At 43.9% G+C, this 26,130-nt stretch overlaps 1 protein-coding gene across 1 annotated transcript in view; it reads right to left on the reverse strand.

The window, feature by feature from the left end:
• LOC112262517 (protein unc-13 homolog B-like) overlaps positions 1-26,130 on the reverse strand; it is a 174,006-nt gene that overhangs the window by 44,085 nt on the left and 103,791 nt on the right. Inside the window, exons 12-15 of the mRNA XM_042308333.1 lie at positions 12,597-12,760; positions 11,557-11,620; positions 1,429-1,497; positions 543-632 (exon numbers count right to left, since the gene is read on the reverse strand). Of these exons, the coding sequence (XP_042164267.1) occupies positions 543-632; positions 1,429-1,497; positions 11,557-11,620; positions 12,597-12,760 (387 nt within the window). The remainder of the gene's footprint in view (positions 1-542; positions 633-1,428; positions 1,498-11,556; positions 11,621-12,596; positions 12,761-26,130) is intronic.

Here is a 26,130-nt window from a genome sequence, read left to right on the forward strand (position 1 = left end):
GTTCGTTTACTCGTCTTGTTTCCTGAGGAAAAGTACATGTTGGACAGGTATTCTAACATCTTCAAAGTGCACATCAGAATTCAGTAAGAAGGACGCATTGCATCTTTGAGTTGCATTTCTTGTTAATATGAATTACCATAATCTCAATGTGATTTCTGTCATTCTGAGCACTGTGGGTGGATGCCCTAATCAGGCTACACACCCAATGCATATAGGTTCGGTCAATTTCTCAAATGGTAAATTAAAATGCTGCTGGTCAAATGTCCAATGCTACGTTTTCCTAACGGAAACCCTGACACACACACACACACACACACACAGAGAGAGAGACTGTGATGGATAGTCTGTTATTGTCCAGCCTGACACCACATTCACAGTAATGATCTCTGATACGTCTCGTCTGTCTGTCTGTCTGTCTGTCTGTCTGTCTGTCTGTCTGTCTGTCTGTCTGTCTGTCTGTCTGTCTGTCTGTCTGTCTGTCTGTCTGTCTGTCTGTCTGTCTGTCTATCTGTCTGTCTGTGTGGGTGTGTGTGTCTCTGTACCTTCATTCTGAAGAAGGTTATGCTTGTCAGCAGATCCACAGTAGACTTCAGGTCCTGCAGACGAGGCTTACTACTGGCTGGGAAGTTATTCTGATGGCGGGGAAGAGAGAAGGTGGTTAAGTTAGGGTGGAAAAACTCAAAAAATACTGTGGATACAGGAGATTTAGACTGGCTTAGAGATGAAGGAAATACTGTGGATACAGGAGATTTAGACTGGCTTAGAGATGAAGGAAATACTGTGGATACAGGAGATTTAGACTGGCTTAGAGATGAAGGAAATACTGACGATTCAGGAGATTTAGACTGGCTTAGAGATGAAGGAAATACTGTGGATACAGGAGATTTAGACTGGCTTAGAGATGAAGGAAATACTGTGGATACAGGAGATTTAGACTGGCTTAGAGATGAAGGAAATACTGTGGATACAGGAGATTTAGACTGGCTTAGAGATGAAGGAAATACTGTGGATACAGGAGATTTAGACTGGCTTAGAGATGAAGGAAATACTGTGGAAAGGAGATTTACTGGCTTAGGATGAAGGAAATACTGTGGATACAGGAGATTTAGACTGGCTTAGAGATGAAGGAAATACTGTGGATTCAGGAGATTTAGACTGGCTTAGAGATGAAGGAAATACTGTGGATACAGGAGATTTAGACTGGCTTAGAGATGAAGGAAATACTGTGGATACAGGAGATTTAGACTGGCTTAGAGATGAAGGAAATACTGTTGATATACAGTGACTGGTTTCTTCTGTGGTTTTACTGTACAGGGTGAATGGATCAAACTAGATTGAAAATATAGCACTAGATATACACATCATCTATACTAGACTTGGTAGTGAGTTGGTAGGTAGATAAGATAGTCAGGAGAGATGTAGACTTACTCTGTATGTGGAGAGGTCGATCCGAAGAGAGTTGTGCAGTTGATCCATGAGTTTAACAAAACGATCTTTCTAGTTTGGGGAAGAAGAGAGAAAGAATGCTATTTGGCTCTAAACAGAGAGTACACAGTGGCAGAATACCTGACCACTGTGACTGACCCACAATTAAGGAAAGCTTTGACTATGTACAGACTCAGTGAGCATAGCCTTGCTATTGAGAAAGGCCGCCATAGGCAGACATGGCTCTCAAGAGAAGACTGGATATGTGCTCACTGCCCACAAAATGAGCTGCATGTCCTAACCTCCTGACAAAATGTGTGAACATATTAGAGACACATATTTCCCTAAGATTACAAAGACCCACAAAGAATTGAAGAAAAAAATCCAATTTGGATTAACTCCCATATCTACTGGGTGAAATACCACAGTGTTCCATCACCGCAGCAAGATTTGTGACCTGTTGCCACGAGAAAAGGGCAACTAGTGAAGAACAAACACCATTGTAAAAACAACCCATAATTACGTTTATTTATTTTCCCTTTTGTACTTTAACTATTTGCACATAATATGACATTTGAAATGTCTTTATTCTTTTGGAACTTTTGTGAGTGTAATGTTTACTGTTCACTTTATTGTTTATTTCACTTTTGTTTATTATCTACATCACTTGCTTTGGCAATGTTAACATATGTTTCCCATGTCAATAAAGCCCCTAAATTGAATTGAATTGAACTTGAATTGAGAGAGCGAGAGAGATAGACAAGAGCGAGAGACAAGAGCGAGAGAGAGAGAGAAGAGAAGAGAAGAGAGGAGAAGAGAAAGAGAGAGACAGAGAGGAGAGTGATGTAGGGAATGTTGACAGGGAGGGAGACTGTTGTCCAGACATTCTGAGTTAATGTGCTTCGGGGTGATAGAGAGTATACGTGTGCCTGGTTATTAAAGAGAGAAAGATTAAAGTATTTGAGTCGACATGTGTGTGTGTGTGTGTGTACCACAACAAGAAGTAGTGAATAGAGGAGAGAAAGGAGAGGAGAGGGGGGGGGCTTAATCTAGATTTACAGGTTGTTGTCACTGAAGACTTTACTATCCGCATAGAGACCATCACTCCCTGGGAGGATGGAGTTGGACCACAATTCTCCCCCACGCCTCCTCTTCAGACAGAGATAATAGCTATAATGGCCACATTGTCCTTCCCCACAGCTAATGGCTATATTCACCCCATCTCCTCAGACCTAGAGGTAATAGGATCCCTTCCTGAATGTTCCCGCCCTATCCCATCTGCAGTATGGTCCAACCACAGCAGCTAGCTGGTCCAGTCTTACCTCTTCTCTAATCCAATACCCGCATCCCAATTGACACACTATTGACCAAGGCTCAAAAGGATTATGGTGCCATTTGGGACACGAGCCCTGTCAGAACTCCAAGGGCTCTAACTTTTATTATGAGCTCATAGAGTTTTAATATTAAAACCGGATATCACCAAGGAAACCACACACACACACTTTCTATCAGTGGGCCAATCACAAGGCTGGATTATGAAAATGAGGAAAAGATGAAGAGATCAAAATTATCACTTTATCCTTCACATGATGGATAATGATCAGATGATGAGAGAGAAAGGGAGAAAGAGAGAGTGAATCAGGGATAGAGAGAGAGAGTGAATCAGGGATAGAGAGAGAGAGAGTGAATCAGGGATAGAGAGAGAGAGAGTGAATCAGGGATAGAGAGAGAGAGTGAATCAGGGATAGAGAGAGAGAGTGAATCAGGGATAGAGAGAGAGAGCTAGATAGAGAGAGAGTGAATCAGGGATAGAGAGAGAGAGAAATCAGGGATAGAGAGAGCTAGATATATACAGAGGAGAGAGAGAGCGAGATAGAGAGAGAGAGCTAGATAGAGAGAGAGAATCAGGGATAGAGAGAGCTAGATATAGATAGAGAGCGAGAGAGAGCGAGATAGAGAGAGAGAGCTAGATAGAGAGAGAGAATCAGGGATAGAGAGAGCTAGATATAGATAGAGAGCGAGAGAGAGCGAGATAGAGAGAGTGAATCAGGGATAGAGAGAGAGAGAGAGCTAGAGAATAAAGAGAATAAAAACCCTCCAACCCAAAAAGGCATGTGGTGTTGATGGTATCCTTAATGAAATGATCAAATATACAGACAACAAATTCCAATTGGCTATACTAGAACTCTTTAACATCCTCCTTAGCTTTGGCATCTTCCCCAATATTTGGAACCAAGGACTTATCACCCCAATCCACAAAAGTGGAGACAAATTTGACCCCAATAACTACCGTGGGATATGCGTCAACAGCAACCTTGGGAAAATCCTCTGCATTATCATTAACAACAGACTCCTACATTTCCTCAATGAAAACAATGTACTGAGTAAATGTCAAATTGGATTTTTAACAAATTACCGTACAACAGACCATGTATTCACCCTGCATGCCCTAATTGACAACCAAACAAAACAAAGGCAATGTCTTCTCATGCTTTGTTGATTTCAAAAAAGTCTTCGACTCAATTTGGCATGAGGGTCTGCTTTACAAATTGATGGAAAGTGGTGTTGGGGGAAAAACATAAGACATTATAAAATCCATGTATACAAACAACAAGTGTGCGGTTAAAATAGGCAAAAAACACACACATTTCTTCCCACAAGGCCGTGGGGTGAGACAGGGATGCAGCTTAAGCCCCACCCTCTTCAGCATATATATCAATTAATTGGCACGGGCACTAGAAATGTCTGCAGCACCCGGCCTCACCCTACTAGAATCTGAAGTCAAATGTCTACTGTTTGCTGATGATCTGATGCTTCTGTCACCAACCAAGGAGGGCCTACAGCACCTAGATATTCTGCACAGATTCTGCCAGATCTGGGCCCTGACAGTAAATCTCAGTAAGACCAAAATTATGGTGTTCCAAAAAAGGTCCAGTCGCCAGGACCACAAATACAAATTCCATCTAGACACCATTGCCCTAGAGCACACAAAAAAACTATACATACCTTGGCCTAAACATCAGCGCCACAGGTAACTTCCACAAAGCTGTGAACGATCTGAGAGACAAGGCAAGAAGGGCATTCAATGCCATCAAAAGGAACATAAAATTCAACATACCAATTAGGATCTGGCTAAAAATACTTGAATCAGTCATACAACCCATTGCCCTTTATGGTTGTGAGGTCTGGTCCGCTCACCAACCAAGACCTCACAAAATTTGACAAACACCAAATTGAGACTCTGCATGCAGAATTCTGCAAAAAATATCCTCTGTGTACAACATAGAGCACCAAATAATGCATGCAGAGCAGAATTAGGCCGATACCCACTAATTATCCAAATCCAGAAAAGAGCCGTTAAATTCTACAACCACCTAAAAGGAAACGATTCCCAAACCTTCCATAACAAAGCCATCACCTACAGAGAGGAAGCTGGAGAAGAGTCCCCCAAGCAATCTGGTCCTGGGGCTCTGTTCACAAACACAAACACACCCCACAGAGCACCAGGACATCAGCACAATTAGACCCAACCAAATCATGAGAAAACAAAAAGATAATTACTTGACACATTGGAAAGAATTAACAAAAAAACAGAGCACACTAGAATGCTATTTGGCCCTAAACAGAGAGTACACAGTGGCAGAATACCTGACCACTGTGACTCGCCCAAACTTAAGGAAAGCTTTGACTATGTACAGACTCAGTGAGCATAGCCTTGCTATCGAGAAAGGCCGCCGTAGGCAGACATGGCTCTCAAGATAAGACAAGCTATGTGCACACTGCCCACAAAATGAGGTGGAAACTGAGCTGCACTTCCTAACCTCCTGCCCAATGTATGACCATATTAGAGACACATATTTCCCTCACATTACACAGATCCACAAAGAATTCGATAAAAACCCCAATTTTGATAAACTCCCATATCTACTGGGTGAAATTCCAGTGTACCATCACAGCAGCAAGATTTGTGACCTGTTGCCACAAGAAAAGGTCAACCAGTGAAGAACAAACACCATTGTAAATACAACCCATATTTATGCTTATTTATTTTCCCTTGTGTACTTTAACCCTTTGTACATTGTTACAACACTGTATATATACATAATATGACATTTGTAATGTCTTTATTGTTTTGAAACTTCTGTATTGTGTAATGTTTACTGTTTATTTTTTACTTTTGTATATTATCTACCTCACTTGCTTTGGCAATGTTAACACATGTTTCCCATGCCAATAAAGCCCCTTGAATTGAATTGAGAGAGAGAGCGAAAGACAGACAGACAGACAGACAGATAGACAGACAGACAGATAGACAGATAGACAGATAGATAGATAGATAGATAGACAGATAGATAGATAGATAGATAGATAGATAGATAGATAGATAGATAGATAGATAGATAGATAGATAGATAGATAGATAGATAGATAGATAGATAGATAGATAGATAGATAGATAGATAGATAGATAGATAGATAGATAGACAGATAGACAGATAGACAGATAGATAGATAGACAGATAGATAGATAGATAGATAGATAGATAGATAGATAGATAGATAGATAGATAGATAGATAGATAGATAGATAGATAGATAGATAGACAGATAGACAGATAGACAGATAGACAGATAGACAGATAGACAGATAGATAGATAGATAGATAGATAGATAGATAGATAGATAGATAGATAGATAGATAGATAGATAGATAGATAGATAGATAGATAGATAGATATATAGATAGATAGATAGAATCAGGGATAGAGAGAGAGCATGAGAGAAGAGAGAATTTAGACATCGAGGAAAAGAGATAAACTGGTAGAGGAATAAATAACATCCAGCCTAAACAGAGATTCCTGTGTATGTCAGTCTGAGATTCAAGTCAAAACCAACCTCACATGCTTTGTAAAGAGGTTTACTGGCTCTTCCCAACAATACAGAGGAATAAAATAGAGAAATATTATAATGGTAAAACACGTCATAATAAAAGTAATACTGGATACACAGTGAGTAATAATATACAAGGGGTACCAGTACCGAGTCGATGTGCAGGTGTATGAGGTAATTGAGGTGGACATGTACATATAACTAGGAGTAAAGTGACAGATAGTAAACAGCAGGACAATGTGTTTTATGAGTCAAAAACGTTTGTGCAAAAAGGGTCAATGCAGAAAGTCTGGGTAGCTATTTGGTTAACTATTTAACTAACTATTTAGCAGTCTTATGGCTTGGGGGTAGAAACTGTTCAGGTACATCGGTACGGCTTGCCAGTTGCAGAGGGTGTTACAGAGGGAGATGTTCAGTCGAAGGACCTTAGCTTAGTGATGAGCTTGGAGGGCACTATGACGTTGAACTGTAGTCAATGAACAGCATTTTCACAGAGATGTTCCTTTTGTACATGTCGGAAAGGGCAGTGTGGAGAGCAATAGAGAGTGTGTCATCTGTGGATTTGTTGGGGCGGTATACGAATTGTAGTGGGTCCAGGGTGTCTGAGATGATGGTGTTGATGTGAGCCATGACCAGCCTACGGTGTGACCTTGGCATTCTTGGGTACAGGGACTATGGTGGTCGGCTTGAAACATGTCGTTTTTACAGACTGGGAAAATGTCAGTGAGGACACTTGCCAGCTGGTCAGCGCATGCTCTGAGTATGCGTCCATCTGGCCCTGCGGCCTTGTGAATGTTAACCTGTTTAAAGGTCTTACATCGGCTACAGAGAGCATGATCACACAGTCATCCAGTACAGCTGGTGCTCTCAAGCATGGTTCAGTGTTGCTTGCCTCAAAGCGAGCATAGAAGGCATTTACTGTAGCTCATCAAATTTGATTTGATTTGATCTGGTAGCCTCGCGACTGGGATTCTCTTTGTAATCCAACGAATGTCTTAGCCGGTGCAGTAGGATTCGATCTTAGTCCTGCATTGATGCTTTTCCAGTTTGATGGTTCATCAGAGGGCGAAACGGGATTTCTTATAAGTGCCCGGGATAGTGTCCCGCTCCTTGGAAACGGCACCTCTAACCTTTAGCTCAGTGCGGATATTGCCTTTAATCCATGGCTTCTGGTTGGGATATGTACGTATGTATGGTTACTGTGAAGATGATGTTGTCAACGCACTTATTAATAAAGCCGGTAAATTAAGTGGTCCTGTAGCTTAGCATCCGCTTCATCAGACCACTTCCGTATTGAGCGCGTCCCCGGTACTTCCTGTTTGAGTTTTTGCTTGTAAACAGGAATCAGGAAGATAGAGTTATGGTCATATTTGCCAAATGGAGGGCGAGGGAAAGTTTTGTATGTGTTTCTGTGTGTGGACTAAAGGTGATCTAGAGTTTTTTCGCCTCTAGTTACACAGGTGACAACCTGGTAAAAATTTGTTAAGATGTATTTCAGTATTTCTGCACTAAATTCACCGGCCACTAGGAGCGCCGCCTCTGGATGAGCATTTTCTTGTTTGCTTATGGCCGTATACCGCTCATTGAGTGCGGTCTTAGTGCCAGCATCGGTTTGTGGTGATAAATAGACAGATACGAAAACTATAGATGAAAACTCTCTTGGTAAATAGTGTGGTCTAAAGCTTATCATGAGGTATTCTAGTCGAGCAGAACCTCAAGACTTCCTTCCTTAATATTAGAGATCGCGCACCAGCTGTTGTTAACAAAGAGACACACACCAACCCCGTTGAGCTTACCCGACACTGCCGTTCTGTCCCGCCGATGCATAGAAAAACAAGCTCGAATATTTGTCCTTGTTCAGCCAAGTTTCAGAGAAACATTGGATACTACAGTCCTTCATGTCCCGTTGATAGGATAGTCTTGAAAGGAGCTCATTCCAGTTTGTTCTCCAATGATTGTACATTTGGCAATAGAAAAGAGGGTAGAGGTGGTTTATCCACTCTGAGTCAGGCGGATTATTTACACACCGTCATAGTTTCATCAGGGTACCCGTACACTGGCCTCATTATCGCCGTCTCGTTCTCTTCCAAGTGTCGGGGATTAGGACCTGGTACGGGGTGAGCAGTGCAGGCTCTCACCTATCTGGCAACACACTCATTATGGTCAACAGGAAAAAAAGGATAGCCAATCTGGCAACCAACTAACTATAGTCAGTTGGGAAACACAGGCTGTCACAAACTTGGCAACTCTGTTTCAACAGTCAGTAGAAAAAAACTCAGGATTACTAATCTGAAACATAATCTAACTTTAGTCAGTAGGGAAACACAGACAGGCTGTCACCAACCTGGCAACCCAGAAAGAGAGCGTCATATCCTTAGCCTATGGTAACACTAGTGAGAACCCTGGGCCCATTAGATTGAGTACACGCTGCCAGCAGCCAGCCAGTCGCTCATAAATCACAGTCGTTTGACTGCGACTGGCAGGGGACAGCCGGTGGCGGAGACAAAATGGATATCCGTCTCCATTGCAGTGGCACTACTAGTGCTGTTGGCTGGAATCCCAGGGGCCATTAAGACTGGCCTCTGGCTGCTTCTGGGCTCTCTCATTTGGCTAAGACTGGGCTCACATTCAAAACACATTTCAGAGTGGGAGTTGGAGTGCAGGTTTCCTCTGTCCATATTACAGCACTTCTACTCTGAGACACTGTGTAGATAATATGTACCCTGGGTATTATGCTGTGGTCATGTTGCTGTGTACATCTCACAGCTCTTAAGGCTAACATGGACGTTAGTAATCCTACCGAATGATCACGGATGGCGATGAGTCTGCCTACAGGAAGGAAGTCAGTGACCTGGCTGTGTGGTGCCAGGACAACAACCTCTCCCTCCACGTCAGTAAGACCAAGGAGCTGATCGTGGACGACAGAAAAACGAGGGAGAGCACCACATCAACGGGGCTGTAGTGGAGCGGGTCGACCCTGCCTTCATGTACATATCTACCTCAAATACTTATTATTATCTATCCTGATGCCTAGTCACTTTACCTTCATGTACATATCTACCTCATTATTATCTATCCTGATGCCTAGTCACTTTACTCTGCCTTCGTTTCATCTGACCATATGACATTCTCCCAATCTTCTTCTGGATCATCCAAATGCTCTCTAGCAAACTTCAGACGGGCCTGGACATGTACTGGCTTAAGCAGGGGGACACGTCTGGCACTGCAGGATTTGAGTCCCTGGCGGCGTATGGCTTTGTTACTTTGGTCCCAGCTCTCTGCAGGTCATTCACTAAGTATTTCACGGTTAAGTCTACACCAGTTGTATTCCGTGCATGTGACAAATAAAATTTGATTTGATAAAACACACCATGACGTACCAACACAAACACACTATGATGTACCAACACAAACACACTATGACGTACCAACACACCATGACGTACCAAACACACTATGACGTACCAACACACCATGACGTACCAACACACCATGACGTACCAACACACCATGACGTACCAACACACCATGACGTACCACAAACACACCATGACGTACCAACACAAACACACTATGACGTACCAACACACACACACCATGACGTACCAACACACACCATGACGTACCAACACACCATGACGTACCAACACACCATGACGTACCAACACAAACACAAACACACCATGACGTACCAACACACACACTATGACGTACCAACACAAACACACTATGACGTACCAACACAAACACACTATGACGTACCAACACAAACACACATGACGTACCAACACAAACACACTATGACGTACCAACACAAACACACTGACGTACCAACACAAACACACTATGACGTACCAACACACACACTATGACGTACCAACACAAACACACTATGACGTACCAACACAAACACACTATGACGTACCAACACAAACACACTATGACGTACCAACACAAACACACTATGACACCAACACAAACACACTATGACGTACAACACACCATATGACGTAACACAAACACAAACACACTATGACGTACCAACACAAACACACTATGAAACGTACCAACACAAACACACTATGACGTACCAACACAAACACACTATGACGTACCAACACAAACACACTACCATGACGTACCAACACAAACACACTATGACGTACCAACACAAACACACTATGACGTACCAAACACACTATGACGTACCAACACACCACGTACCAACACACCAAACACACTATGACGTACCAACACAACACACACCATGACGTACCAACACACCATGACGTACCAAACACACTATGACGTACCAACACACCATGACGTACCCAAACACACCATGACGTACCAACACACCATGACGTACCAACACACCATGACGTACCAACACACTATGACGTACCAACACACCATGACGTACCAACACACCATGACGTACCAACACACTATGACGTACCAAACACACCATGACGTACCAAACACACTATGACGTACCAACACACACTATGACGTACCAAACACACTATGACGTACCAAACACACTATGACGTACCAACACACCATGACGTACCAAACACATGACACCACTATGACGTACCAACACACCATGACCAACACAAACACACTATGACGTACCAAACACACTATGACGTACCAACACACCATGACGTACCAAACACACTATGACGTACCAACACACACTATGACGTACCAAACACACTATGACGTACCAACACACTATGACGTACCAACACACACACATGACGTACCAAACACACCATGACGTACCAAACACACTATGACGTACCAACACACCACTATGACGTACCAACACACACACACCATGACGTACCAACACACTATGTACACAACACAGACACACCAGTGACGTACCAACACAAACACACTGACGTACCAACACACACACCAGGACGTACCAACACAAACACACCATGGTACGTACCAATTTCGTGTGAGTTGTACCAACACAAACACACCATGACGTGTAACACAAACACACCATGACGTGTGTGTGTGTGTGTGTATTTGTGCATCTTACCAACACAAACACACTGGAGGCGTTGAACACAAACACACCATGACGTACCAACACAAACACACCATGACGTACCAACACACATCTATGACGTACCAACACAACACACACCATGACGTACCAACACAAACACACTATGACGTACCAACACACCATGACGTACCAACACACCATGACGTACCAACACAAACACACCATGACGAATACCAACACACATGTACTTAGAAGACAGACAGGCAAAGTGACTGGAGAACACAAACAAGGGGAGACAGAGGGGGAGGGGAACACACCGAGACACACCATGAAAACACAAAAAGGTTGGGGGAGGACTATGACGGAACAGAGAAAAGAGAGAGGGACTCATGAGAGAGGGAGGGACAGGAGGAGTACCAACAGACCATGACGGAGAACCATGAGACGAATGACACAAAGGGACCAGAGGGAGAGAGAGAGAGATAGAACAGAGAGACACTATGACGTACCAACACAACACACACCTGACCAACACACCTTCCATGAGTAGAACACAGAGACACCTATAAGACGTACCATACCAAAAGTCACATAATGACAGATGAGTAATTCAATTCTGACTGTCTCTGTAGTGGTACGTGTGTGTGTGCATGCAATGCATGTGTATGTAGAAATGTGTGTGAGTGTGTGAATGACAGGTCCAGACCAGTGGAGGCTGCTGAGGGGAGGACGGGCTAATAAAAATGGCTGGAACGGAGCGAATGGAATCGTATCAAATACATGGAAACCGTCTGTTGGATGTATTTGATACCATTCCACTCCTTCCACTACCACGAGCCCGTCCTCCCCAATTAACATGCCACCAACCTCCTGTGGTCCGGACTGAGACGTGTGATAACCTCGGGAAGTTCTGGACAACCGTGTCAAAACCCTGTCATCATTTCTCGTTAAAAGATAAACCAATCTGCATGGGGCTCATGACTGCAGACGCCATCGCAACACTTTCTGTTTCTAGTGAGACTTCTATGACGGAACCATCTGATTTAAACCTGGAAGCTTTTTCTCATGATTCCCCTCTTATCAGGGACTGATTTAAACCACCAGGTGGGTGCAATTCATTATCAGGTAGAACAGAAAACCAGCAGTAATCCGGACCTCGTCGGGACAGAGTCCCCTGTAGTAGAAGATTGGAACAATGAAAATAAACTGAACACACACACACACACACAGAGTTCCCAGCAGACTCACGTCATGGCCTGGTAGATGGACTCGATGCCGTAGCGCATGGCGAATTCATCTACGATATCCTGCAGCACCTCATCGAAGTAGACCTTCCACGCATCGTCTCCATAGGCAACAGGCACCTTCACCACCCCCTGACCCACCACGTCAGTAGAGTAATGGAACATGTTCTGCAGGGGGGAGACAAACAGCCTCCGTATCCGTTTCTATGCTGTGTGTGTATAAACATACAACGTGGTACAGTGTGTGTTACCTAGTGTAGGCTGGTGTACTGAACAGTGTGTGTTACCTAGTGTAGGCTGGTGTACTGAACAGTGTGTGTTACCTAGTGTAGACTGGTATACTGAACAGTGTGTATTACCTAGTGTAGGCTGGTATACTGAACAGTGTGTGTTACCTAGTGTAGGCTGGTATACTGAACAGTGTGTGTTACCTCATGTAGGCTGGTATACTGAACAGTGTGTGTTACCTGGTGTAGGCTGGTATACTGAACAGTGTGTTACCTCATGTGTAGGCTGAACAGTACCTGGTATACAACAGTGTGTTTACCTCATGTAGGCTGGTATACTGAACAGTGTGTGTTACCTCATGTAGGCTGGTATACTGAACAGTGTGTGTTACCTAGTGTAGGCTGGTATACTGAACAGTGTGTGTTACCTAGTGTAGGCTGGTATACTGAACAGTGTGTGTTACCTAGTGTAGGCTGGTATACTGAACAGTGTAGGCTGGTATACTGAACAGTGTGTGTTACCTCTGGTATGTAGGCTGGTATACTGAACAGTGTGTGTTACCTAGTGTAGGCTGGTATACTGAACAGTGTGTGTTACCTAGTGTAGGCTGGTATACTGAACAGTGTGTGTTACCTAGTGTAGGCTGGTATACTGAACAGTGTGTGTTACCTAGTGTAGGCTGGTATACTGAACAGTGTGTGTTACCTAGTGTAGGCTGGTATACTGAACAGTGTGTGTTACCTAGTGTAGGCTGGTATACTGAACAGTGTGTGTTACCTAGTGAACAGTGTGTGTTACCTCAGTGGCTGGTATACTGAACAGTGTGTGTTACCTAGTGTAGGCTGGTATACTGAACAGTGTGTGTTACCTCATGTAGGCTGGTATACTGAACAGTGTGTGTTACCTAGTGTAGGCTGGTATACTGAACAGTGTGTGTTACCTAGTGTAGGCTGGTATACTGAACAGTGTGTGTTACCTAGTGTAGGGTATACTGAACAGTGTGTATTACTGAAGGCATACTGAACAGTGTGTGTTACCTGAACAGTGTAGGCTGGTATACTGAACAGTGTGTGTTACCTAGTGTAGGCTGGTATACTGAACAGTGTGTGTTACCTCAGTGTAGGCTGGTATACTGAACAGTGTGTGTTACCTAGTGTAGGCTGGTATACTGAACAGTGTGTGTTACCTCATGTAGGCTGGTATACTGAACAGTGTGTGTTACCTAGTGTAGGCTGGTATACTGAACAGTGTGTGTTACCTAGTGTAGGCTGGTATACTGAACAGTGTGTGTTACTGGTAGGCTGGTATACTGAACAGTGTGTGTTACCTAGTGTAGGCTGGTATACTGAACAGTGTGTGTTACCTAGTGTAGGCTGGTATACTGAACACAGTGTGTATACTGAACAGTTACCTAGTGTAGGCTGGTATACTGAACAGTGTGTGTTACCTCATGTAGGCTGGTATACTGAACAGTGTGTGTTACCTAGTGTAGGCTGGTATACTGAACAGTGTGTGTTACCTAGTGTAGGCTGGTATACTGAACAGTGTGTTACCTCATGTAGGCTGGTATACTGAACAGTGTGTGTTACCTCATGTAGGCTGGTATACTGAACAGTGTGTGTTACCTCTGGTATACTGAACAGTGTGTGTTACCTAGTGGCTGGTATACTGAACAGTGTGTGTTACCTAGTGTACCTGAACAGTGTGTATTACCTAGGGCTGGTATACTGAACAGTGTGTGTTACCTAGTGTAGGCTGGTATACTGAACAGTGTGTGTTACCTCATGTAGGCTGGTATACTGAACAGTGTGTGTTACCTAGTGTAGGCTGGTATACTGAACAGTGTGTGTTACCTAGTGTAGGCTGGTATACTGAACAGTGTGTGTTACCTGAGTGTGTGTTACCTCATGGGCTGGTATACTGAACAGTGTGTGTTACCTAGTGTAGGCTGGTATACTGAACAGTGTGTGTTACCTAGTGTAGGCTGGTATACTGAACAGTGTGTGTTACCTCATGTAGGCTGGTATACTGAACAGTGTGTGTTACCTAGTGTAGGCTGGTATACTGAACAGTGTGTGTTACCTAGTGTAGGCTGGTATACTGAACAGTGTGTGTTACCTAGTGTAGGCTGGTATACTGAACAGTGTGTGTTACTGGTATACTGAACAGTGTGTGTTACCTCATGCTGGTATACTGAACAGTGTGTGTTACCTAGTGTAGGCTGGTATACTGAACAGTGTGTGTTACCTAGTGTAGGCTGGTATACTGAACAGTGTGTGTTACCTAGTGTAGGCTGGTATACTGAACAGTGTGTGTTACTGTAGGCTGGTATACTGAACAGTGTGTGTTACCTCATGTAGGCTGGTATACTGAACAGTGTGTGTTACTGTGTATGGTATACTGAACAGTGTGTGTTACCTAGTGTAGGCTGGTATACTGAACAGTGTGTGTTACCTAGTGTAGGCTGGTATACTGAACAGTGTGTGTTACCTAGTGTAGGCTGGTATACTGAACAGTGTGTGTTACCTAGTGTAGGCTGGTATACTGAACAGTGTGTGTTACCTCATGTAGGCTGGTATACTGAACAGTGTGTGTTACTGGTATGGTATACTGAACAGTGTGTGTTACCTCAGTGTAGGCTGGTATACTGAACAGTGTGTGTTACCTCAGTGTAGGCTGGTATACTGAACAGTGTGTGTTACCTCATGTAGGCTGGTATACTGAACAGTGTGTGTTACCTAGTAGGCTGGTATACTGAACAGTGTGTGTTACCTAGTGTAGGCTGGTATACTGAACAGTGTGTTACCTAGTGTAGGCTACCTGAGTGTGTGTTACCTAGTGTAGGCTGGTATACTGAACAGTGTGTGTTACCTAGTGTAGGCTGGTATACTGAACAGTGTGTGTTACCTCATGTAGGCTGGTATACTGAACAGTGTGTGTTACCTAGTGTAGGCTGGTATACTGAACAGTGTGTGTTACCTAGTGTAGGCTGGTATACTGAACAGTGTGTGTTACCTAGTGTAGGCTGGTATACTGAACAGTGTGTGTTACCTAGTGTAGGCTGGTATACTGAACAGTGTGTGTTACCTAGTGTAGGCTGGTATACTGAACAGTGTGTGTTACCTCAGTGTAGGCTGGTATACTGAACAGTGTGTGTTACCTAGTGTAGGCTGGTATACTGAACAGTGTGTGTTACCTAGTGTAGGCTGGTATACTGAACAGTGTGTGTTACCTAGTGTAGGCTGGTATACTGAACAGTGTGTGTTACCTAGTGTAGGCTGGTATACTGAACAGTGTGTGTTACCTAGTGTAGGCTGGTATACTGAACAGTGTGTTACCTACTGGTATACTGAACAGTGTGTGTGAACAGTGTGTGTTACCTCATGTATACTGAACAGTGTGTTTAGGCTGGTATACTGAACAGTGTGTGTTACCTCAGTGTAGGCTGGTACCTGAACAGTGTGTGTTACCTAGTGTAGGCTGCTGGTATACTGAACAGTGTGTGTTACCTAGTGTAGGCTGGTATACTGAACAGTGTGTGTTACCTAGTGTAGGCTGGTATACTGAACAGTGTGTGTTACCTCATGTAGGCTGGTATACTGAACAGTGTGTGTTACCTAGTGTAGGCTGGTATACTGAACAGTGTGTGTTACCTAGTGTAGGCTGGTATACTGAACAGTGTGTGTTACCTCATGTAGGCTGGTATACTGAACAGTGTGTGTTACCTAGTGTAGGCTGGTATACTGAACAGTGTGTGTTACCTCATGTAGGCTGGTATACTGAACAGTGTGTGTTACCTAGTGTAGGCTGGTATACTGAACAGTGTGTGTTACCTAGTGTAGGCTGGTATACTGAACAGTGTGTGTTACCTAGTGTAGGCTGGTATACTGAACAGTGTGTGTTACCTAGTGTAGGCTGGTATACTGAACAGTGTGTGTTACCTAGTGTAGGCTGGTATACTGAACAGTGTGTGTTACCTAGTGTAGGCTGGTATACTGAACAGTGTGTGTTACCTCAGTGTAGGCTGGTATACTGAACAGTGTGTGTTACCTCATGTAGGCTGGTATACTGAACAGTGTGTGTTACCTAGTGTAGGCTGGTATACTGAACAGTGTGTGTTACCTAGTGTAGGCTGGTATACTGAACAGTGTGTGTTACCTAGTGTAGGCTGGTATACTGAACAGTGTGTGTTACCTAGTGTAGGCTGGTATACTGAACAGTGTGTGTTACCTAGTGTAGGCTGGTATACTGAACAGTGTGTGTTACCTAGTGTAGGCTGGTATACTGAACAGTGTGTGTTACCTCATGTAGGCTGGTATACTGAACAGTGTGTGTTACCTCATGTAGGCTGGTATACTGAACAGTGTGTGTTACCTCATGTAGGCTGGTATACTGAACAGTGTGTGTTACCTAGTGTAGGGCTGGTATACTGAACAGTGTGTTACCTAGTGTACCTGAACAGTGTAGGCTGGTATACTGAACAGTGTGTGTTACCTAGTGTAGGCTGGTATACTGAACAGTGTGTGTTACCTAGTGTAGGCTGGTATACTGAACAGTGTGTGTTACCTCATGTAGGCTGGTATACTGAACAGTGTGTGTTACCTCATGTAGGCTGGTATACTGAACAGTGTGTGTTACCTCATGTAGGCTGGTATACTGAACAGTGTGTGTTACCTCATGTAGGCTGGTATACTGAACAGTGTGTGTTACCTAGTGTAGGCTGGTATACTGAACAGTGTGTGTTACCTAGTGTAGGCTGGTATACTGAACAGTGTGTGTTACCTAGTGTAGGCTGGTATACTGAACAGTGTGTGTTACCTAGTGAACAGTGTGTGTTACCTCATGCTGGCTGGTATACTGAACAGTGTGTGTTACCTCATGTAGGCTGGTATACTGAACAGTGTGTGTTACCTAGTGTAGGCTGGTATACTGAACAGTGTGTGTTACCTCAGTGTAGGCTGGTATACTGAACAGTGTGTGTTACCTAGTGTAGGCTGGTATACTGAACAGTGTGTTACCTGGTAGTGTGTGTTACCTAGTGTAGGCTGGTATACTGAACAGTGTGTGTTACCTAGTGTAGGCTGGTATACTGAACAGTGTGTGTTACCTCATGTGTAGGCTGGTATACTGAACAGTGTGTGTTACCTAGTGTAGGCTGGTATACTGAACAGTGTGTGTTACCTAGTGTAGGCTGGTATACTGAACAGTGTGTGTTACCTAGTGTAGGCTGGTATACTGAACAGTGTGTGTTACCTAGTGTAGGCTGGTATACTGAACAGTGTGTGTTACCTAGTGTAGAACAGTGTGTGTTACCTAGGTATACTGAACAGTGTGTGTTACCTAGTGTAGGCTGGTATACTGAACAGTGTGTGTTACCTCAGTGTAGGCTGGTATACTGAACAGTGTGTGTTACCTAGTGTAGGCTGGTATACTGAACAGTGTGTGTTACCTAGTGTAGGCTGGTATACTGAACAGTGTGTGTTACCTCATGTAGGCTGGTATACTGAACAGTGTGTGTTACCTAGTGTAGGCTGGTATACTGAACAGTGTGTGTTACCTAGTGTAGGCTGGTATACTGAACAGTGTGTGTTACCTAGTGTAGGCTGGTATACTGAACAGTGTGTGTTACCTCATGTAGGCTGGTATACTGAACATACTGAACAGTGTGTGTTACCTCATGTAGGCTGGTATACTGAACAGTGTGTGTTACCTAGTGTAGGCTGGTATACTGAACAGTGTGTGTTACCTAGTGTAGGCTGGTATACTGAACAGTGTGTGTTACCTAGTGTAGGCTGGTATACTGAACAGTGTGTGTTACCTAGTGTAGGCTGGTATACTGAACAGTGTGTGTTACCTAGTGTAGGCTGGTATACTGAACAGTGTGTGTTACCTAGTGTAGGCTGGTATACTGAACAGTGTGTGTTACCTAGTGTAGGCTGGTATACTGAACAGTGTGTGTTACCTCAGTGTAGGCTGGTATACTGAACAGTGTGTGTTACCTCATGTACCTGAACATGTTACCTCATGTAGGCTGGTATACTGAACAGTGTGTGTTACCTAGTGTAGGCTGGTATACTGAACAGTGTGTGTTACCTAGTGTAGGCTGGTATACTGAACAGTGTGTGTTACCTAGTGTAGGCTGGTATACTGAACAGTGTGTGTTACCTAGTGTAGGCTGGTATACTGAACAGTGTGTGTTACCTAGTGTAGGCTGGTATACTGAACAGTGTGTGTTACCTAGTGTAGGCTGGTATACTGAACAGTGTGTGTTACCTAGTGTAGGCTGGTATACTGAACAGTGTGTGTTACCTCATGTAGGCTGGTATACTGAACAGTGTGTGTTACCTAGTAGGCTGGTATACTGAACAGTGTGTGTTACCTGGTATACTGAACAGTGTGTGTTACCTAGTGTAGGCTGGTATACTGAACAGTGTGTGTTACCTAGTGTAGGCTGGTATACTGAACAGTGTGTGTTACCTAGTGTAGGCTGGTATACTGAACAGTGTGTGTTACCTAGTGTAGGCTGGTATACTGAACAGTGTGTGTTACCTAGTGTAGGCTGGTATACTGAACAGTGTGTGTTACCTCATGTAGGCTGGTATACTGAACAGTGTGTGTTACCTCATGTAGGCTGGTATACTGAACAGTGTGTGTTACCTCATGTAGGCTGGTATACTGAACAGTGTGTGTTACCTAGTGTAGGCTGGTATACTGAACAGTGTGTGTTACCTAGTGTAGGCTGGTATACTGAACAGTGTGTGTTACCTAGTGTAGGCTGGTATACTGAACAGTGTGTGTTACCTAGTGTAGGCTGGTATACTGAACAGTGTGTGTTACCTAGTGTAGGCTGGTATACTGAACAGTGTGTGTTACCTAGTGTAGGCTGGTATACTGAACAGTGTGTGTTACCTAGTGGCTAGGCTGGTATACTGAACAGTGTGTGTTACCTAGTGTAGGCTGGTATACTGAACAGTGTGTGTTACCTCATGTAGGCTGGTATACTGAACAGTGTGTGTTACCTAGTGTAGGCTGGTATACTGAACAGTGTGTGTGTAGGCTGGTATACTGAACAGTGTGTGTTACCTAGTGTAGGCTGGTATACTGAACAGTGTGTGTTACCTAGTGTAGGCTGGTATACTGAACAGTGTGTGTTACCTCAGTGTAGGCTGGTATACTGAACAGTGTGTGTTACCTAGTGTAGGCTGGTATACTGAACAGTGTGTGTTACCTCAGTGTAGGCTGGTATACTGAACAGTGTGTGTTACCTAGTGTAGGCTGGTATACTGAACAGTGTGTAGTGTACCTCAGTGTGTGTTACCTAGGCTGGTATACTGAACAGTGTGTGTTACCTCAGTGAACAGTGTGTGTTACCTAGTGTAGGCTGGTATACTGAACAGTGTGTGTTACCTAGTGTAGGCTGGTATACTGAACAGTGTGTGTTACCTAGTGTAGGCTGGTATACTGAACAGTGTGTGTTACCTAGTGTAGGCTGGTATACTGAACAGTGTGTGTTACCTCAGTGTAGGCTGGTATACTGAACAGTGTGTGTTACCTCATGTAGGCTGGTATACTGAACAGTGTGTGTTACCTAGTGTAGGCTGGTATACTGAACAGTGTGTGTTACCTAGTGTAGGCTGGTATACTGAACAGTGTGTGTTACCTCATGTAGGCTGGTATACTGAACAGTGTGTGTTACCTCATGTAGGCTGGTATACTGAACAGTGTGTGTTACCTAGTGTAGGCTGGTATACTGAACAGTGTGTGTTACCTAGTGTAGGCTGGTATACTGAACAGTGTGTGTTACCTAGTGTAGGCTGGTATACTGAACAGTGTGTGTTACCTAGTGTAGGCTGGTATACTGAACAGTGTGTGTTACCTAGTGTAGGCTGGTATACTGAACAGTGTGTGTTACCTAGTGTAGGCTGGTATACTGAACAGTGTGTGTTACCTAGTGTAGGCTGGTATACTGAACAGTGTGTGTTACCTCATGTAGGCTGGTATACTGAACAGTGTGTGTTACCTCATGTAGGCTGGTATACTGAACAGTGTGTGTTACCTAGTGTAGGCTGGTATACTGAACAGTGTGTGTTACCTCATGTAGGCTGGTATACTGAACAGTGTGTGTTACCTAGTGTAGGCTGGTATACTGAACAGTGTGTGTTACCTAGTGTAGGCTGGTATACTGAACAGTGTGTGTTACCTGAGTGTGTGTTACCTAGTGGCTGGTATACTGAACAGTGTGTGTTACCTAGTGTAGGCTGGTATACTGAACAGTGTGTGTTACCTAGTGTAGGCTGGTATACTGAACAGTGTGTGTTACCTAGTGTAGGCTGGTATACTGAACAGTGTGTGTTACCTCATGTAGGCTGGTATACTGAACAGTGTGTGTTACCTAGTGTAGGCTGGTATACTGAACAGTGTGTGTTACCTAGTGTAGGCTGGTATACTGAACAGTGTGTGTTACCTAGTGTAGGCTGGTATACTGAACAGTGTGTGTTACCTAGTGTAGGCTGGTATACTGAACAGTGTGTGTTACCTCATGTAGGCTGGTATACTGAACAGTGTGTGTTACCTGGCATACTGAGTGTAGGCTGGTATACTGAACAGTGTGTGTTACCTAGTGTAGGCTGGTATACTGAACAGTGTGTGTTACCTAGTGTAGGCTGGTATACTGAACAGTGTGTGTTACCTCAGTGTGGTAGGAACTGGTATACTGAACAGTGTGTGTTACCTAGTGTAGGCTGGTATACTGAACAGTGTGTGTTACCTCATGTAGGCTGGTATACTGAACAGTGTGTTTACCTAGTGTAGGCTGGTATACTGAACAGTGTGTGTTACCTCATGTAGGCTGGTATACTGAACAGTGTGTGTTACCTCATGTAGGCTGCTGAACAGTGTATGTAGGCTGGTATACTGAACAGTGTGTGTTACCTAGTGTAGGCTGGTATACTGAACAGTGTGTGTTACCTAGTGTAGGCTGGTATACTGAACAGTGTGTGTTACCTCATACTGAACAGTGTAGGGCTGGTATACTGAACAGTGTGTGTTACCTCATGTAGGCTGGTATACTGAACAGTGTGTGTTACCTAGTGTAGGCTGGTATACTGAACAGTGTGTGTTACCTAGTGTAGGCTGGTATACTGAACAGTGTGTGTTACCTAGTGTAGGCTGGTATACTGAACAGTGTGTGTTACCTCATGTAGGCTGGTATACTGAACAGTGTGTGTTACCTAGTGTATACTGAACAGTGGTATACTGAAGGCTGGTATACTGTGTGTGTTACCTAGTGTAGGCTGGTATACTGAACAGTGTGTATTACCTAGTGTAGGCTGGTATACTGAACAGTGTGTGTTACCTCATGGTATACTGAACAGTGTGTGTTACTGGTATACTGAACAGTGTGTGTTACCTAGTGTAGGCTGGTATACTGAACAGTGTGTGTTACCTAGTGTAGGCTGGTATACTGAACAGTGTGTGTTACCTAGTAGGCTGGTAGGCTGGTATACTGAACAGTGTGTGTTACCTCAGTGTAGGCTGGTATACTGAACAGTGTGTGTTACCTAGTGTAGGCTGGTATACTGAACAGTGTGTTTACCTCAGTGTGTGGTAGGTGTGTGTTACTGGTGTATATACTGAACAGTGTGTGTTACCTAGTGTAGGCTGGTATACTGAACAGTGTGTGTTACCTAGTGTAGGCTGGTATACTGAACAGTGTGTGTTACCTCAGTGTAGGCTGGTATACTGAACAGTGTGTGTTACCTCATGTAGGCTGGTATACTGAACAGTGTGTGTTACCTCATGTGTGGTATACTGAACAGCTGGTAGGCTGGTACTGAACAGTGTGTGTTACCTCAGTGTAGGCTGGTATACTGAACAGTGTGTGTTACCTCATAGGCTGGTATACTGAACAGTGTGTGTTACCTAGTGTAGGCTGGTATACTGAACAGTGTGTGTTACCTAGTGTAGGCTGGTATACTGAACAGTGTGTGTTACCTAGTGTAGGCTGGTATACTGAACAGTGTGTGTTACCTAGTGTAGGCTGGTATACTGAACAGTGTGTGTTACCTCATGTAGGCTGGTATACTGAACAGTGTGTGTTACCTCAGTGTGTGTTACCTAGGCTGGTATACTGAACAGTGTGTGTTACCTCATGTAGGCTGGTATACTGAACAGTGTGTGTTACCTAGTGTAGGCTGGTATACTGAACAGTGTGTGTTACCTAGTGTAGGCTGGTATACTGAACAGTGTGTGTTACCTAGTGTAGGCTGGTATACTGAACAGTGTGTGTTACCTCATGTAGGCTGGTATACTGAACAGTGTGTGTTACCTAGTGTAGGCTGGTATACTGAACAGTGTGTGTTACCTCAGTGTAGGCTGGTATACTGAACAGTGTGTGTTACCTAGTGTAGGCTGGTATACTGAACAGTGTGTGTTACCTCATGTAGGCTGGTATACTGAACAGTGTGTGTTACCTAGTGTAGGCTGGTATACTGAACAGTGTGTGTTACCTAGTGTAGGCTGGTATACTGAACAGTGTGTGTTACCTCATGTAGGCTGGTATACTGAACAGTGTGTGTTACCTAGTGTAGGCTGGTATACTGAACAGTGTGTGTTACCTAGTGTAGGCTGGTATACTGAACAGTGTGTGTTACCTAGTGTAGGCTGGTATACTGAACAGTGTGTGTTACCTAGTGTAGGCTGGTATACTGAACAGTGTGTGTTACCTCAGTGTAGGCTGGTATACTGAACAGTGTGTGTTACCTCATGTAGGCTGGTATACTGAACAGTGTGTGTGTACCTAGTGTAGGCTGGTATACTGAACAGTGTGTGTTACCTCATGTAGGCTGGTATACTGAACAGGCTGGTATACTGAACAGTGTGTGTTACCTAGTGTAGGCTGGTATACTGAACAGTGTGTGTTACCTAGTGGTATACTGAACAGTGTGTGTTACCTAGTGTAGGCTGGTATACTGAACAGTGTGTGTTACCTAGTGTAGGCTGGTATACTGAACAGTGTGTGTTACCTAGTGTAGGCTGGTATACTGAACAGTGTGTGTTACCTAGTGTAGGCTGGTATACTGAACAGTGTGTGTTACCTAGTGTAGGCTGGTATACTGAACAGTGTGTGTTACCTAGTGTAGGCTGGTATACTGAACAGTGTGTGTTACCTCAGTGTAGGCTGGTATACTGAACAGTGTGTGTTACCTCATGTAGGCTGGTATACTGAACAGTGTGTTACCTCATGTGTACCTAGTGTGGCTGGTATACTGAACAGTGTGTGTTACCTAGTGTAGGCTGGTATACTGAACAGTGTGTGTTACCTAGTGTAGGCTGGTATACTGAACAGTGTGTGTTACCTAGTGTAGGCTGGTATACTGAACAGTGTGTGTTACCTAGTGTAGGCTGGTATACTGAACAGTGTGTGTTTACCTAGTGTAGGCTGGTATACTGAACAGTGTGTGTTACCTAGTGTAGGCTGGTATACTGAACAGTGTGTGTTACCTCAGTGTAGGCTGGTATACTGAACAGTGTGTGTTACCTCATGTAGGCTGGTATACTGAACAGTGTGTGTTACCTCAGTGTAGGCTGGTATACTGAACAGTGTGTGTTACCTAGTGTAGGCTGGTATACTGAACAGTGTGTGTTACCTAGTGTAGGCTGGTATACTGAACAGTGTGTGTTACCTAGTGTAGGCTGGTATACTGAACAGTGTGTGTTACCTAGTGTAGGCTGGTATACTGAACAGTGTGTGTTACCTCATGTAGGCTGGTATACTGAACAGTGTGTGTTACCTAGTGTAGGCTGGTATACTGAACAGTGTGTGTTACCTCAGTGTAGGCTGGTATACTGAACAGTGTGTGTTACCTCAGTGTAGGCTGGTATACTGAACAGTGTGTGTTACCTCAGTGTAGGCTGGTATACTGAACAGTGTGTGTTACCTCATGTAGGCTGGTATACTGAACAGTGTGTGTTACCTCATGTAGGCTGGTATACTGAACAGTGTGTGTTACCTAGTGTAGGCTGGTATACTGAACAGTGTGTGTTACCTCATGTAGGCTGGTATACTGAACAGTGTGTGTTACCTAGTGTAGGCTGGTATACTGAACAGTGTGTGTTACCTCATGTAGGCTGGTATACTGAACAGTGTGTGTTACCTAGTGTAGGCTGGTATACTGAACAGTGTGTGTTACCTAGTGTAGGCTGGTATACTGAACAGTGTGTGTTACCTAGTGTAGGCTGGTATACTGAACAGTGTGTGTTACCTCATGTAGGCTGGTATACTGAACAGTGTGTGTTACCTAGTGTAGGCTGGTATACTGAACAGTGTGTGTTACCTAGTGTAGGCTGGTATACTGAACAGTGTGTGTTACCTAGTGTAGGCTGGTATACTGAACAGTGTGTGTTACCTAGTGTAGGCTGGTATACATGTGTAGGCTGGTATACTGAACAGTGTGTGTTACCTAGTGTAGGCTGGTATACTGAACAGTGTGTGTTACCTAGTGTAGGCTGGTATACTGAACAGTGTGTGTTACCTCATGTAGGCTGGTATACTGAACAGTGTGTGTTACCTAGTGTAGGCTGGTATGGTATACTGAACAGTGTGTGTTACCTAGTGTGTGGTATACCTGAACAGTGTGTGTTACCTAGGGCTGGTATACTGAACAGTGTGTGTTACCTAGTGTAGGCTGGTATACTGAACAGTGTGTGTTACCTAGTGTAGGCTGGTATACTGAACAGTGTGTGTTACCTAGTGTAGGCTGGTATAACAGTGTGAACCTGTGTAGGCTGGTATACCTCAGTGTGTGTTACCTCATGTAGGCTGGTATACTGAACAGTGTGTGTTACCTAGTGTAGGCTGGTATACTGAACAGTGAGTGTTACCTAGTGTAGGCTGGTATACTGAACAGTGTGTGTTACCTAGTGTAGGCTGGTATACTGAACAGTGTGTATTACCTAGTGTAGGCTGGTATACTGAACAGTGTGTGTTACCTCATGTAGGCTGGTATACTGAACAGTGTGTGTTACCTAGTGTAGGCTGGTATACTGAACAGTGTGTGTTACCTAGTGTAGGCTGGTATACTGAACAGTGTGTTTTACCTCATGTAGGCTGGTATACTGAACAGTGTGTGTTACCTAGTGTAGGCTGGTATACTGAACAGTGTGTGTTACCTCATGTAGGCTGGTATACTGAACAGTGTGTGTTACCTCATGTAGGCTGGTATACTGAACAGTGTGTGTTACCTCATGTAGGCTGGTATACTGAACAGTGTGTGTTACCTCATGTAGGCTGGTATACTGAACAGTGTGTT

The sequence above is a fragment of the Oncorhynchus tshawytscha genome, linkage group LG28 (assembly GCF_018296145.1).
Source record: "Oncorhynchus tshawytscha isolate Ot180627B linkage group LG28, Otsh_v2.0, whole genome shotgun sequence".
Lineage (NCBI taxonomy): Eukaryota > Metazoa > Chordata > Actinopteri > Salmoniformes > Salmonidae > Oncorhynchus > Oncorhynchus tshawytscha.